Genomic DNA, 13,382 nt, shown 5'->3' with positions numbered 1-13,382 from the left:
AAACTTGGATTCAGTTATGTTCCCTCGCCTTACCCCTGGGCGTGTTTTCTGTCCCTATGCCTGAGGTCCCATTTGTAAGCATGGCCCTATTGAGGGGTGCAACCCCGAGATTTAGCATCATCATCATTTCATATTTCTGTTGTTGAAACAAGAAAGCCCCAACTACATGACCCACTAAAGTCCCAGCCGCTAAGGCAACCAGTTGAAGAATTGGCTGGGGTCTGCAGCTCCCTCCTTCATGCCCTGTGTAGTCCAGTAAAGGCCCAGGAAACACTGGGCTCCCTCTGACCTACATGTAAGGGGATAGCTCTAATCTCGCTTGCGGATAACCTGGGTTTTGATCCCTGGTCGTGATTAAACCTAAACTGTACCTAACAGAGAAACGTATCTTACTAAGCAACAAAAATTGAGGAAAGTATTTTCCTCCTAAGTTCTCACAAAAAGACATTTTTAAATGAAAAAACAAAAACCCAAAACCAAAACCCAAAAAACCCTTTTATCTACATAGGCAACATTCTTCCCCAATCTGACAAAGCTGGACCACCGAACCCATAAAATTCCCAGATGCTTAGAGAAGGGAGGGCGGAGGATAAAGGGACCCTGAACTGAGTCCCTGGGTGGAGGGTCCTACTGATCCTCAGAGACTGGAAGGACCTGACACGACGTCCCTGAGGCAGGAGAAGGTCCTTTAAGAAAAGGCAATGAAGGGAAAGCAACTGGGTCAGGTGAGGCCAGCATTCCCTCCATCAGAGGAAGGGGGATCAATCAAACCTTTCTCCAGAGCCTATCACTGAGCCCTAAGACCGGCGCCTGCGCGGTTCGCCTCCAGCAGGCCCACAGGTGCGGGTTTTGCTATTTATGGGAAGAGGTCGGCTGAGGGACAGCCTCTCCCAGCAGAGGAAAGAGTTCGCTTTCTGCTCCTCCTCCGGTGGAAGAAGTCCTGACTTTTGGCACCAAAATGATGAGGGAGAGCGAGGTTTTTGTCTCGGGAGCGGAAGAACGAATCTCGAGGACGAGAGAGTGAGTAAAGCTGTACAAGTTAATACACTAAGTGAAGATGTAGAAAAAGCTCTCAAGAGCGAGAGGGGTCCCCACAGGGTTGCTGACAAAGGCCTTTAGGGTTGGTCTTTTTAGAAAGCTAACCAGGGACCTGAAATGTCTTTAACAATACTGATACCACCATTGAGCAGGGACTCGTGATAACCCCTTCAGTGGCCTCCTTCCTTCTCAGGGTCTGGGTGTTCTTTGTTGGTCCCAGGTGACTATTCTAAAAGATTCCCTCCCTTCCCTCATTTAGGGCAGGGCGTTCCTAGGGCAAGGTATCCGGGTTGTTCCTTTATCTCCGGTTTTCCCGCACCTCCACACGTTTGGGATTTCTGTGAGCCTGATCGCCTAGTCCCGTCTCTCTCTCCCTACCTAGCCCCACCTGTCCTTCCCCACTTACAGGTCCTTTGTTAAACTGCGCTGTGGAGAGAGTTGGAGTTTAATAGACACAAAAGAATTAAAACAGTGTTTATTGTTTATTCCGGATGGAAACAGAGTGAGCTGAAAGTCATAACCATTGCCTCCCAAAGCCTCTAAATGTATCAGTTCTGTCTCACAAGATTAAGGAGAAATGCTAGCCCTACCAATGAAAAGAAACAATGTTGCAGTCTCAGCTTTTGTTTTTTTCTGGTTAATGTTTACAGAGAAACTTAAGTTCATCAAGTGTTCCTAATGGGAAAATATGTTATATGGATACAAAGCTAAACTTCAGTTGGTATTGAGAGTTTTAGTCTTCCTGATTATCTCCCCATCACTGTCCTGGTAACATTGTCAATGTCATCATTTTCTTGACAAAAAGACTTTCCCCAAAACAAGTATATATTATCGTAATCTGAGTGTCTGTTTATGAAGCCAGTGGTTACAGGCAGTTATGTCCTTAATTCAGTTATTCACCTTGCAGCAAACACATACTCAAAATGTATGTTTTAGATGCAAGCAATTAAAATCACGCAAAGGCTAATTAAATCAACTGTCAGAGCTCAATTACAAAAATATTAAAATGAAACTCAAAAGATTTAATCTCTCCTGCCTAGCTACTGAAAATAGTGTGTATAAATATAACCAAGTACAATTCTTGCAGAGCAGAAAGCTGAGAAATAAAAAGGTAGTGGCTTTTCTCATGCTAATATACTTAATAATTGATTTTTCAAAAGAGCATGTAAATATATTGTATTTCTACAAATTCCATCTAATGAACACAACAAAACCTATTTCTTCCATGCTTTTCTCAAATCAGCCTATTTTTTTAACTGAATAACTATCCATAAACCCCTTAGTAAGATCAGATTAAGTTCTTATTTCAGATGATCCTTTTGTTCTTAAACACTAAAGAATCAGTCATTTATCTGGCATATAAACTAGGGCAGAAGAATGCTGAGGAAATTAACAATAGTATAAATAACATAAATCCTCAGTTATTCCAAATAGTCCTTAGACTTATGAAATGATTTCAGAGTCCATATTCTCCTAATATCAGTATTTTTTAAAAAATCTGTTATCTTTGAGACAGATGCTCCTAATTTTAATAGCAACATGGATTTGTTCAGTACTGTGATTTTTTTAAGGGCTTGAAGTCTATGATCTCATTTCATTTATGGGGATAAAATACCGCGATTCATTTTATTTAAGTGGATACTGGGTGGGAGGGGATGGTAGCAATTCTAGTCTAAATCAACATTTATTGAACACTTACCATGTGGAAGTCCCAGTGCTTCCAGAGAATCAATTTGTCAGTCAAACGTATACAAAAGTAGTATCAATGGAAAAACAGTGTAAAAAGGTGTGTGTGTGTGTGTGTGTGTGTGTGATGTGATTTCATGAGGAACTAATCAATTTTTTGGCACCAGCAGAATAACCAAGTAGGCCTGGTATTCCAAGGATTTTGAAAGTTCTCTGCAATGGAATCATCAGAGAATATAAGTCATTTACCATCTTTTTGATACATTTCAAAAAAAAATCTATTTAATGCATTAGACCATGAAGAATATATAACAATAAGAAAAACAGCCCTTGCCTCCAAGGTTTTAGAGTCTAGTGTATGTTTCTAATCAGACTAAGCTCCTGTAATCCTAAGGATGACAGTAGTTATTTCTTTGATGTATTTATCAGTGATAATTAGAGATGTGTTTGGAGCTCAGCTCGTGCAGATGGATGCAATGTCAAGAGCAGAGGCCAAGGGGCAGTGACAGGAGTGCGGGTGAACAAGATCAAACCTCTGACTTGAAAGAACGCAGCCCCAGGGGGGATGGCCATCATATGATTGAGTAATTTCAGCCTGTTTTGATTGAGTCCTGCATTAAAGATGTCTACCTGCAGGTGGACCCAGGACATGGTGTTTTTATATATCCACAGACTTTCCATTTATCTTTACTCCTCTAACTTCTCTTTTATTTTAAACTGGGGTTTTTCAGCTTCATCACTATCCACAGGTTTGGGTTGGATTTTTTTTTTTTTTTTTTTTTTTTTTTTTGCTCTGAAGGTCTGCGCTGTTCATTACAGGATATTCCTCAGCATCCCTGGCCTCTACTTACTCAATCCCCCTACCTACCTTCCCTTTGCAGTTATTACCACCAAAAATGTCTCCAGATGGGCAAAGTCAACCATGGCCAAGAACCACGGCTTTAACTCCTTAGACAACTGTCCAGAAAGTCTTTCTTGAGAACCCAGTGCAATGTAGGCAGTAGGCTTGTCGTGTGGATAGAAGAAACAGATTGATCTTGAGAATACTAGAGGCATCTTGGGAAAACTACCAGCCCAGAGTTAATTACTTAAAGGAAAGAAAGAAGGAAAGATAATCACAAACTAAATGTTGTCTTGAAAAACATGGAGTCAAGTTGAAGTTAATGGTATTTTTTGAACATCATTTAGTGTTTGAACACTTTTTTCCTTATTACATTGCCTAAGGGAACAGAGGGCTCTTTCCAAAGGTTCTGTTCTGACTCCTAGTTTCTTCCCTGAGCTTTACTCTTAAGCAGTTCCATTTTCTTTTTCTTCAAACTACGGAGGTATGTCACATTTCCTCACGGGAGTGGTCCCTTCTGGAACATCTTGGCTTACCGAAGCCAAAGGTGTTGCCCGAAGAAGAGGTTCTCTCCTACAAATTGGAGGAAAAAGAATGTCATTTGAGGAGGGAAATGAGGCACTGAGCCCCCAAGTACAAAGGAAGAGTATAATGTCTTTAACCAAAACACATGCCAAATAAATCTGCCCCCTGCTCCCAGCTTGTAATGTCCTTTGGCCCCTGTGGGGCTCCTCCCAGTCCTTGCGTGGTCTCACCCAGAAGGGGAGGGCAGGGGGTGTCCGACATCTGGCACTGGTGTTGCTCTTCTCACACTGTTCTCCCACCCATTTTATCAAAATGTCACTTTCCTGTTTTCCCTCAGCATTTTTCTGTTTCTGTTATGTGCTTCATAGCTACCTTAAAGGATAGAATATTGACCAAAAAACAAAAACAAAGGTGTGCAAATACTCTTAAAAAGATAAAAGTGTATTTCCTTAAAGGAATTTAAATCAGTTATTTCTAAATTTCTTCCTTTGAAATCCTCAAAACCCAAATTCAGTGGAAGACCAGGATAGCACCCTAAGTCTGTATGCAAGCATCATGAAAGTGTGTAAGCCAAGGAAGCCACTGGTGTCACTCACACGGTATGTCCATGAGTCAGAACATGTGAGTGAGTGACATTCTAGGGATTAAACCACCTGAGTGTATTTTATGACTGCCAGGTATTTTACAGTCGTTGCTTAGACCTATCAAAATTCTGTGCCAGCTTTATTTGGGTATCCTTGGCAAATAAAATTGTTAAGGTGTATAATTCGGTGATTCGATATATGTATATATTGTGAAGTGATTTACCACACTCAAGTTAGTTCTCACTTCCTGTCAGTCTCCATGGTGTTCACTAGAGCCTCAGAATGAAGTCGTCTTTTTACTGAACGTTTGTCTGTTTGATCAACAATACCTCCCTCGCCACGCCCCACCCTGGTATCCCTTGCCACTCTGTTCTGTTTCTCTGAGTTCTGCTTGTCCTCACTCCATGTATAAGTGAGGTCATACAGTATTTGTCTGTCTGACTGACTTAATTTGGCAAAATGCCCTGCAGTTTCTTCCATGGACCGCCCCCCCTTGCCCTGACTTCATTTTCTTCCTTAGGACATGTATCCTTAAGATGTTCTTTTATCTTCTGACCAAATCTGACCCCCTGACCATTAGAGGATGTTTCTTAAAGTGGGTACAAGTAAATTCCAGGCACCTGAGAGGACATTGTGTTTCACACAATGCATTGTAAACTCATAAAATTGATTATCCTGAGGAGGATGCCTGGACTGGAATCATCACCAGCAAAGGCAAAACTCTAAAATTTATTGATCAGTTGATATATTTATGTGTTTACTTGCTCAACAAAAATGTGATATAGAACAGGCCATCAAATACTTCCTGGGGTAACTGGGGAGTCAGATCATAAACCCTGCACTAAAGTCCTCTAGGACAGTGTGGAGGACTGTGTGAGAACTCAGACAGGCAAGGTACAGAGGCTCCTAATTACAAAAAGGCAAGGAGTTCGCAATTGTAATCTTTTTTTTTTTTAAGATTTTATTTATTTATTTGACAGAGAGAGAGATCACAAGTAGGCAGAGAGGCAGGCAGAGAGAGAAAGGGAGAAGCAGGCTTCCCATTGAGCAGAGAGCCCGATGTGGGGCTCGATCCCAGGACCCTGAGATCATGACCTGAGCCGAAGGCAGAGGCTTAACCCACTGAGCCACCCAGGTGCCCCCAATTGTAATCTTTTTTTTTTTTTTAAAGATTTATTTATTTATTTATTTGACAGTGAGAGAGATCACGAGTAAGCAGAGAGGCAGGCAGAGAGAGAGGAGGAAGCAGGCTCCCCGCTGAGCAGAGAGCCTGATGTGGGGCTGGATCCCAGGACCCTGAGATCATGACCTGAGTTGAAGGCAGAGGCTTAACCCACTGAGCCACCCAGGTGCCCCCCCCCCAATTGTAATCTTTAAAGTGTTGTTTGCAGTCAATCAAAAGTGTTGGCTGCAATCAACCTGAAACTTCTTTTCACCCATGTTAGGGCACACAAACTGGCCCTTTTCCCAAGGACCTAGCGATGTCAGTGTTTGCGTCCTACTGTCTCATAATGGGTTCCAGTCTCAGCCAAACCATGTGCCAGAGAGAAAGCGGTCCAGCCCCTCACCTTGTTCTCCTGTCAGTGTTCTGCATGAAAATGAGAATAACAGTAGTTGTGATAACAGCTCTATCTATCTCCTAGGACAGATTCTCCTGAAAAGCTTGGCGCAGTTGGTCAGCGACATACTACCCAATAACCTTAGCTCCCATATTGAATTTTAGCTAGACCTGGGAGGACAATATAAAGATGTGAATCTGGGTTTAAATTCCTCAACAAATAATGAGAACTAAGGAGCTATTATAATAAGAAAACATTTATGTTTATGGTTTATATTTGGACAGTCATGATTAAAATAGATTTTTAAATGGGTTCCTGTAGATTAAAGAAGAGAATTATTCATACTATTAATCACACTTTGGTGCTGCCTTTTTTGGTTTTGTTTTTTTTTTTTCCTTTCTAATTTGTGGGGGCTCCTGGCTGGCTCATTGGGTGGAGTATGTAATTTTAGATCTCGAGGTTATGGGGGTCAAGTCCCACATTGGGTGTAAAAATTATTTAAAAATAAATCCTTAAGGAGTACTGAGTCGGTTAAGCATCTGCCTTCAGCTCAGGTCATGATCTCAGGGTCCTGGGGTCGAGTCCTGCATCAGGCTCCTTGCTCAGTGGGGAGTCTGCTTCTCTCTCTCTCTAACCCCTGTTCCCTACCCTCTGCTTGTACTCTGTGTCTCTCTCTAAAATAAATAAATATAACCTTATGAAATAAAATAAAATCTTTTAAAAAATAAATTAAAAAATAAAATTTTACATTTTATTTTAATGTTGTGATTGATGTAATGTATATTACATTATGATGTATGTAATGAATGTTGTGATTACACAACATTCCAGTGTGTGAAACGCAGTATGGCTGTAATGATTATGATAAAGTTATTGGGTATAAAAATAGCCCAGGATGAAACTGACATGGAACTCAACAGCGTTACATACCAAGTAAATATAAAATACCTATAATATTTTCTTTCCATTTATTTTCTGGCAGATGAGCCAGAAATTACACAGCTCAGTAACACAGAGTTATGATCCAATTCTAGTTAAATTTTGTCAAACTGCAGAGTTGTTAGGCAAATATTTAAAAAACCAAGAGGAGAAAATAACCCATATTGTATTGAAAAGACATTAGAGGCAAGAAGAGCAGCCAATAAAAAACTGAATTGGGTATGTTACATAGATGCTTATTATTATTATTACTATTACTGTTATTATATAAACCTAAAAATGCCCAAACCTGGCAAATGAAAATTACAAGAAAAACAGATGATCCAGTCCTGTGATTATTCTCCATCATCGTGCTGCTTTCCTCACATAATTTATGGCATGGAAGTACTATCACACTTTATTTTACTGTTTATTTAAAGCACCAAGTGAAATGTGGTTAAACTGTATCAGTCTCAAAGCAAATATGGACTTAAGCACAACTGATAGGAAAGCATGCTATTTTACGTGGTAATGATAATTTCTGTGAGATGAGTATTTTGTCAAAGGAAACCTTGAAAAACTTTAGTCTGGTGGTTAAAGCAGGATAAATTTTACAGATTATTTGTGCTCAATGAATGTCATTAGTGTAAGTAGATATTTATGTCAATGTTTCTACGGATGTTAATTTCAGAGATTTTTAATAACTACTAATCATATATTTTAAAATATTTTTATTGCAGTCTCTGGAATCTATAAAATGTATACATGTAATACATTTATGAGCATGTAAGTGTCACTTCAAATTACAATACTGATTCTCATGTTATTTTCCCCAATACTTAACAGTTGCTTTTTAAAAGATTATCTAAAGCACAATTGTTCTGATGGCATAATACGTTGTGCCTGGGACTTAACCTTCTTTCATCATCTTAAAATGTGTCAGGAGAAAAATAGATAAATTTCAGCACATAAATTTATTCCTTTACAGTGAGTTTAAAATCAGCCTTCACTTTCTCAAGTATTGCCAATAGGGATCATAACTAATGTGGTCATTAATTAAAAACATAAAAAAAAAGCTTAAAGGTGATGATTTTAGTTTGGGATTGCTTTGTTAAAACGTGTTAAATTTAGAGCTGTTAGATCCTTTGATTCTAGAGATAAAGCTGGTCAGTTAGTAAGATGAAAGTGGTGTTCATTTTGGCCGACCTTGGCTGGTGGCCCACCAGGGGGCAGCTGGGAGCACTCCCCCACCCCGCTGCTCTGCAGGCTAACTCTGCCATTAGCCTTGCTTCCTTGCGGGCACCTTCTCTGTTGAGCTAGCACACTCTCCTCCCCATTCCAGCTCCTCCAGGTTAGGGATGGCCAGAAAGAGACAGAAAAGAGGGAAACTAAATGGGTAGCAGCAGGGTAGGGTTAAAACCTCCAGGAAAATAACTCCCTCACCTCTCTGACCTTTTTCCGGGCAAGCAGAAAAGAGCTTTTCAGTTCTAAGACAATGCAGGTTATTCCTTTGTGTACTTAATCTACACAGATCTACTGTACACCCACGATGTGCCTACCCTGCTATAGATCAGTGTTACTTTGTTGTAGTTGGGGATATGATAAAGCAACAACTTTAAGTTTTCCCTGATAAATAATTTGTAGCTCAGTTGCCCTATATCTGATCCTAATTGAAATATATGAGCAAAGTTCACATTGGTAAGACATCAGAATGCTTCTATCATTTCAGTCTACTTGTTGCAAAGGGATTACCAAGTGATTCCTCATTTTTCCTGGTTTGTGAATTATTTTTTTTTTTTTTTTTTTTAATATTTTATTTATTTGCGAGAGACAGTGAGAGAGAGCATGAACGACGAGAAGGTCAGAGAGAGAAACAGACTCCCTGCGGAGCTGGGAGCCCGATGCGGGACTCAATCCCGGCACTCCGGGATCATGACCTGAGCCGAAGGCAGTGGTCCAACCAACTGAGCCACCCAGGCGTCCCTGTGAATTATTTTTAAGTATTGTTTTAAGATTTTATTTATTTTTTTGTTTTGTTTTGTTTTGTTTTTATTGTTCTCCATACTTTAACAGACCAGGGGATTTGAAATCAGAAGGCCAGCCAGTATGATTGACACCCAAGTCTGGGCTCCTTCACTGATTTTTTTTTCTTAATTTTTTATTAACATATAATGTATTATTTGCCCCAGGGGTACAGGTCTGTGAATCCTCAGGATTACACATTTCACAACACTTACCATACATAGCACATACCCTCCCCAATGTCCATAACCCAACCACCCTCTCCCTAACCCCCCACCCCCCAGCAGCCCTCAGTTTGTTTTGTAAGATTAAGAGTCTCTTACGGTTTGTCTCCCTCCCGATCCTATCTTGCTTCATTTTTTCCCTCCATTCCCCCCACAGCCTCCCCCTGCCTCTCAAATTCCTCAATCAGAGATCATATGATAATTGTCTTTATCTGATTGACTTATTTTGCTTAAAATAATACCTTCTAGTTTCATCCATGTCGTTGCAAATGGCAAGATTTCATTTTTTTTTTTTTGGTGGCTGCATAGTATTTTGATACACACACACACACACACACACACACACACACACGTATATCTTTATTTGTGAGAGACAGCACAAGAGGAGAGGAGAAGCAGACTCCCCACTGAGCAGGGGCCCTGACACAGGACTCGATCCCAGGAGCCAGAGATCATGCAGAAGGCAGATGTCTAACCAACTGAGCCACCCAGGCACCCTGAGTTATTTTTGTATATTGGGTTCCTTGTAGAGGGTTATTCGTGGACCAGTGACAGGTGCTCCATTTTTCATTAGAGTGATGATGATGATGAAGGGAATGAGATTCTAACATTTGATGCTGAAATGTGTTCTTTATGGCATATTTAGTACAGTAGACATCACACCCCAGTGTAGATGACTCACACGACCTCACTGACCAGCTACACTTTTGTCAGTGGATAAACAACAGGCTATACATTATGATTAAACTTGGTTTCTCTTTGTAGAAATAAACCCCTCACCTAACCACTGTTTACTTCTCATCCTAAAAAAAAAAAGAAAATATTGTACATTTTTATTTTTTTTAAGATTTTATTTATTTATTTGACAGAGATCACAAGTAGGCAGAGAGGCAGGCAGAGAGAGAGGGGGAGGCAGGCTCCCCACTGAGCAGAGAGCCCGATGGGGGGCTTGATCCCAGGACCCTGAGATCATGACCTGAGCTGAAGGCAGAGGCTTAACCTACTGAGCCACCCAGGTACCCCAATATTGTACATTTTTAAACTGAGAGACTATCGATGCTAGTTTTACACTTAAGGAAAAAAATATTGTTTTTAGTTGACGTCAGTTTCTCTTATTTCGTAAAGGTATTTATGTATTTGTGTCACTTTGGTGTAGTTGGTAGTGTGTGTGAAATGTTTGTGAGCATGAACAGTTGAATTGCTTCATTAAAATCAGCAGAACACAATACTTTAGTGCCTATTAAATCAAGTAAAACGAATTACCAAGACATTGTAATTAAAAGAAATAACAGCAATTTCACATTATTGGCCCAGAAGCATCATTATCCGTGTCCCCTGTGGACCTTGGGGGATTAGACTTGCCATTCAGGAATGACTTTCTCATTTAAGCCATTTCCATTGTTTCAGAGAGAGAGAAAAAAAAAGGCAAGTATAATAAGTATTTACTCCAGTGCATTTTTTCTAGTGAATAGCCACCAATTAAAAATATATTATTTCTTATCCTCCAGGCAATACGGCTAAAGTGTATATTGAGATTCAGGATGAAAATGATCATCCCCCAGTGTTTCAGAAAAAATTCTACATTGGAGGTGTATCTGAAGATGCAAGAATGTTTACTTCTGTGCTCAGAGTTAAGGTACGAAAACATTTATTAAGATACCTAACCAACGTTAAAACAAAGAGCTCAGACTTTGCAGATAAAGTGTAACCATGTAGTTTGTATTGACTGAGTACTTATTCATGTTGTTTAAACAAAAGTCTGAAACTCAGAGATACATGAGTTTAATTAGCCAAACTAAATACAGAATAGTTATGAGGCAAATACTGTGCAACTTTTATGTTCTATTTTTACTATGAAAATAGGAAAAATTACTTATGATAATTTACTCTGAATAAGATATTAAACCATTAAAATGTATGGCTCCCAGTAGATTTGTATGCTTCTCATAGATTTAATTCAGGGCAGCTCCAAAGATTTGCAAAGTGGAGTTTCTAGTGGCAAATATAAAATTACTGTTTTTCTAATATAAGGAATCATGTGATAAATTTTTTCTGCAGTATTTTTTAAAATTCAACATCTGAAATAAATGTAAAACATAACACTACTAATTTTAGCACTTTACTAAAAGTTTAAAAAAAACCTCAGATATGTCAGAAAAAAATCAAAAACCTACTTAGACTTTTTTGTTTTAAAGATTAATTTATTTGACAGAAATTACAATCGGGGAACGGGCAGAGGGAGTGTGAGAAGCAGGCTCCCACTGAGCAAGGAGCCCAACATGGGGCTGGATCCCAGGTCCCTGAGATCATGACCTGAACCAAAGATCATGACTTGAGCTGTCCAGGCACCCCTACTTAGAATTTTTTAAAAGCACAACATCCAAGACTAAAGTTGATAATTCTTCATTTCTCTCCAATAAGTCATCATGAAATATGTTGAAAGATTTTATAAATGGTTAGCAGCATATAAAGTTACAATAGTTTTGTTACTGAGAAGTAAATTGGTAAATACTGTATTACGTTGGGGAGAAATTTTAGAAACTAGAGCATTTTCGATTATTTTAAGATTTTATTTATTTGTCACAGAGAGAGCTAGAACACAAGAGTGGGGTAAGGGACTGAGGGAGAAGCAGACTCCCCATTGAGCAAGGAGCCCAATACGGGGCTCGGTCCCAAGACAGGATCATGACCTGAGCTGAAGGCAGACGACACTTCACCAACTGAGTCATGCAAGCATCCCAACATTTCATATTCTTAATTACAGTTATTTTTCTGAAAGTATTTTAAGAATATTTTTTAAATAGCATTAATACACACACATAAAACCTAAATTTCCCTGGGTGAATCCAACTGATAGTTGTGTCTACTTTCAGTCATGATCAATGAGTTGCCTTTCTTTTCTTGATGACAGGAGAACTGTAAGTAGAACTCTTCTTACATATAGCCTTATCATCTTATGCACAGGAAGTATGAAAGAGGAGAATCAACCAAGCAAATGAACATGTTTAGTGTGCTTGCCAAACAGCTCCTTCATAGTGCCAAAAACTGACTCCTGCTCAGAATCCCCCTTAGAACTAAAAGTGGTCCACAAATGGTCAACACGTTATATGTAAATCGCATGAGTTGCTTTTTACTTTTACATTTTAGTCCCATGATGTGTTGATTGGTTCAGTTCATTCATTTAGTCAGCAAACACTTTTTTGAGTACTCATAGTGTGTACTGTTCTTGAAGTTGAACATAGAGCAGTTCAAAAAAACAAACAAAAAACAGTGTTACCACACCAGTACTTCAAACCAGTGAAAGAAACACATCACTGATGGATTGAATCAGTAACTACTTAATACAAAGTCATCTATGTGGTCAAGAGCAAGACTTGTAGATTCCTAGGTCAGGAGCATTCTGCTCATTCCACTGTCCAGTCCCTCAAGCTAGTGGGAGCCTGGAGGTCAGCATGGCTAGAAGATTGGTTGGAGATAAGATTGGAAATGTAGCCCAGGACCAGAACATGGGGTTTACCCTTGATGGAAGAAGAAAGGAAGTCTTTGAATGGTTTTGTTCAGAGGTGTGACATAACCCGATGTAAGAGGATTATTCCGGATGTTGTGCAGGGTTAGTGTGGGGGTGGTAAACAGCATTTTCGGACAAGAAGAGTCACAGAGCCCAATGTATTACTTTCCAGAAGAAACATGACAGTGGGCTGAACCACAGCAGTGGGTTGGGGAGATGGGAAAGGGCTGTGTGGGAAGACGTATCTGGGTGGTGACAGGTGCTTTGGAATGGACATGTGGACTTCATGTGATGAGGTGGACTGGTAGGACTAGTTGTTTCTCCAGGACTACTAACAACTCTGAGGGACACCCCACTTTTCCTTTTACCAGGAGGTACTTGGGTTCTTTCCAGGAGGCCAGCTTTATGCAGTGTAATATTCTGTACAAGTTAGAGAAGAGGAATGGAGAGAGAGGGAGAGAGGAAGGGTGGGAGGAG

General features: G+C 39.8%; 1 protein-coding gene across 1 annotated transcript in view; it reads left to right on the top strand.

Annotated features, from left to right (window-relative positions):
* The window catches only part of PCDH15 (protocadherin related 15), a 567,896-nt gene that overhangs the window by 437,768 nt on the left and 116,746 nt on the right, over nucleotides 1-13,382 (top strand). The window contains exon 23 of the mRNA XM_046026577.1: nucleotides 10,906-11,033. Coding sequence (XP_045882533.1) covers nucleotides 10,906-11,033 — 128 coding nt within the window. The remainder of the gene's footprint in view (nucleotides 1-10,905; nucleotides 11,034-13,382) is intronic.

This window comes from Meles meles, chromosome 13, assembly GCF_922984935.1.
Source record: "Meles meles chromosome 13, mMelMel3.1 paternal haplotype, whole genome shotgun sequence".
NCBI classification, from domain to species: domain Eukaryota; kingdom Metazoa; phylum Chordata; class Mammalia; order Carnivora; family Mustelidae; genus Meles; species Meles meles.
This window is presented reverse-complemented; position numbering and strand designations above follow the sequence as displayed.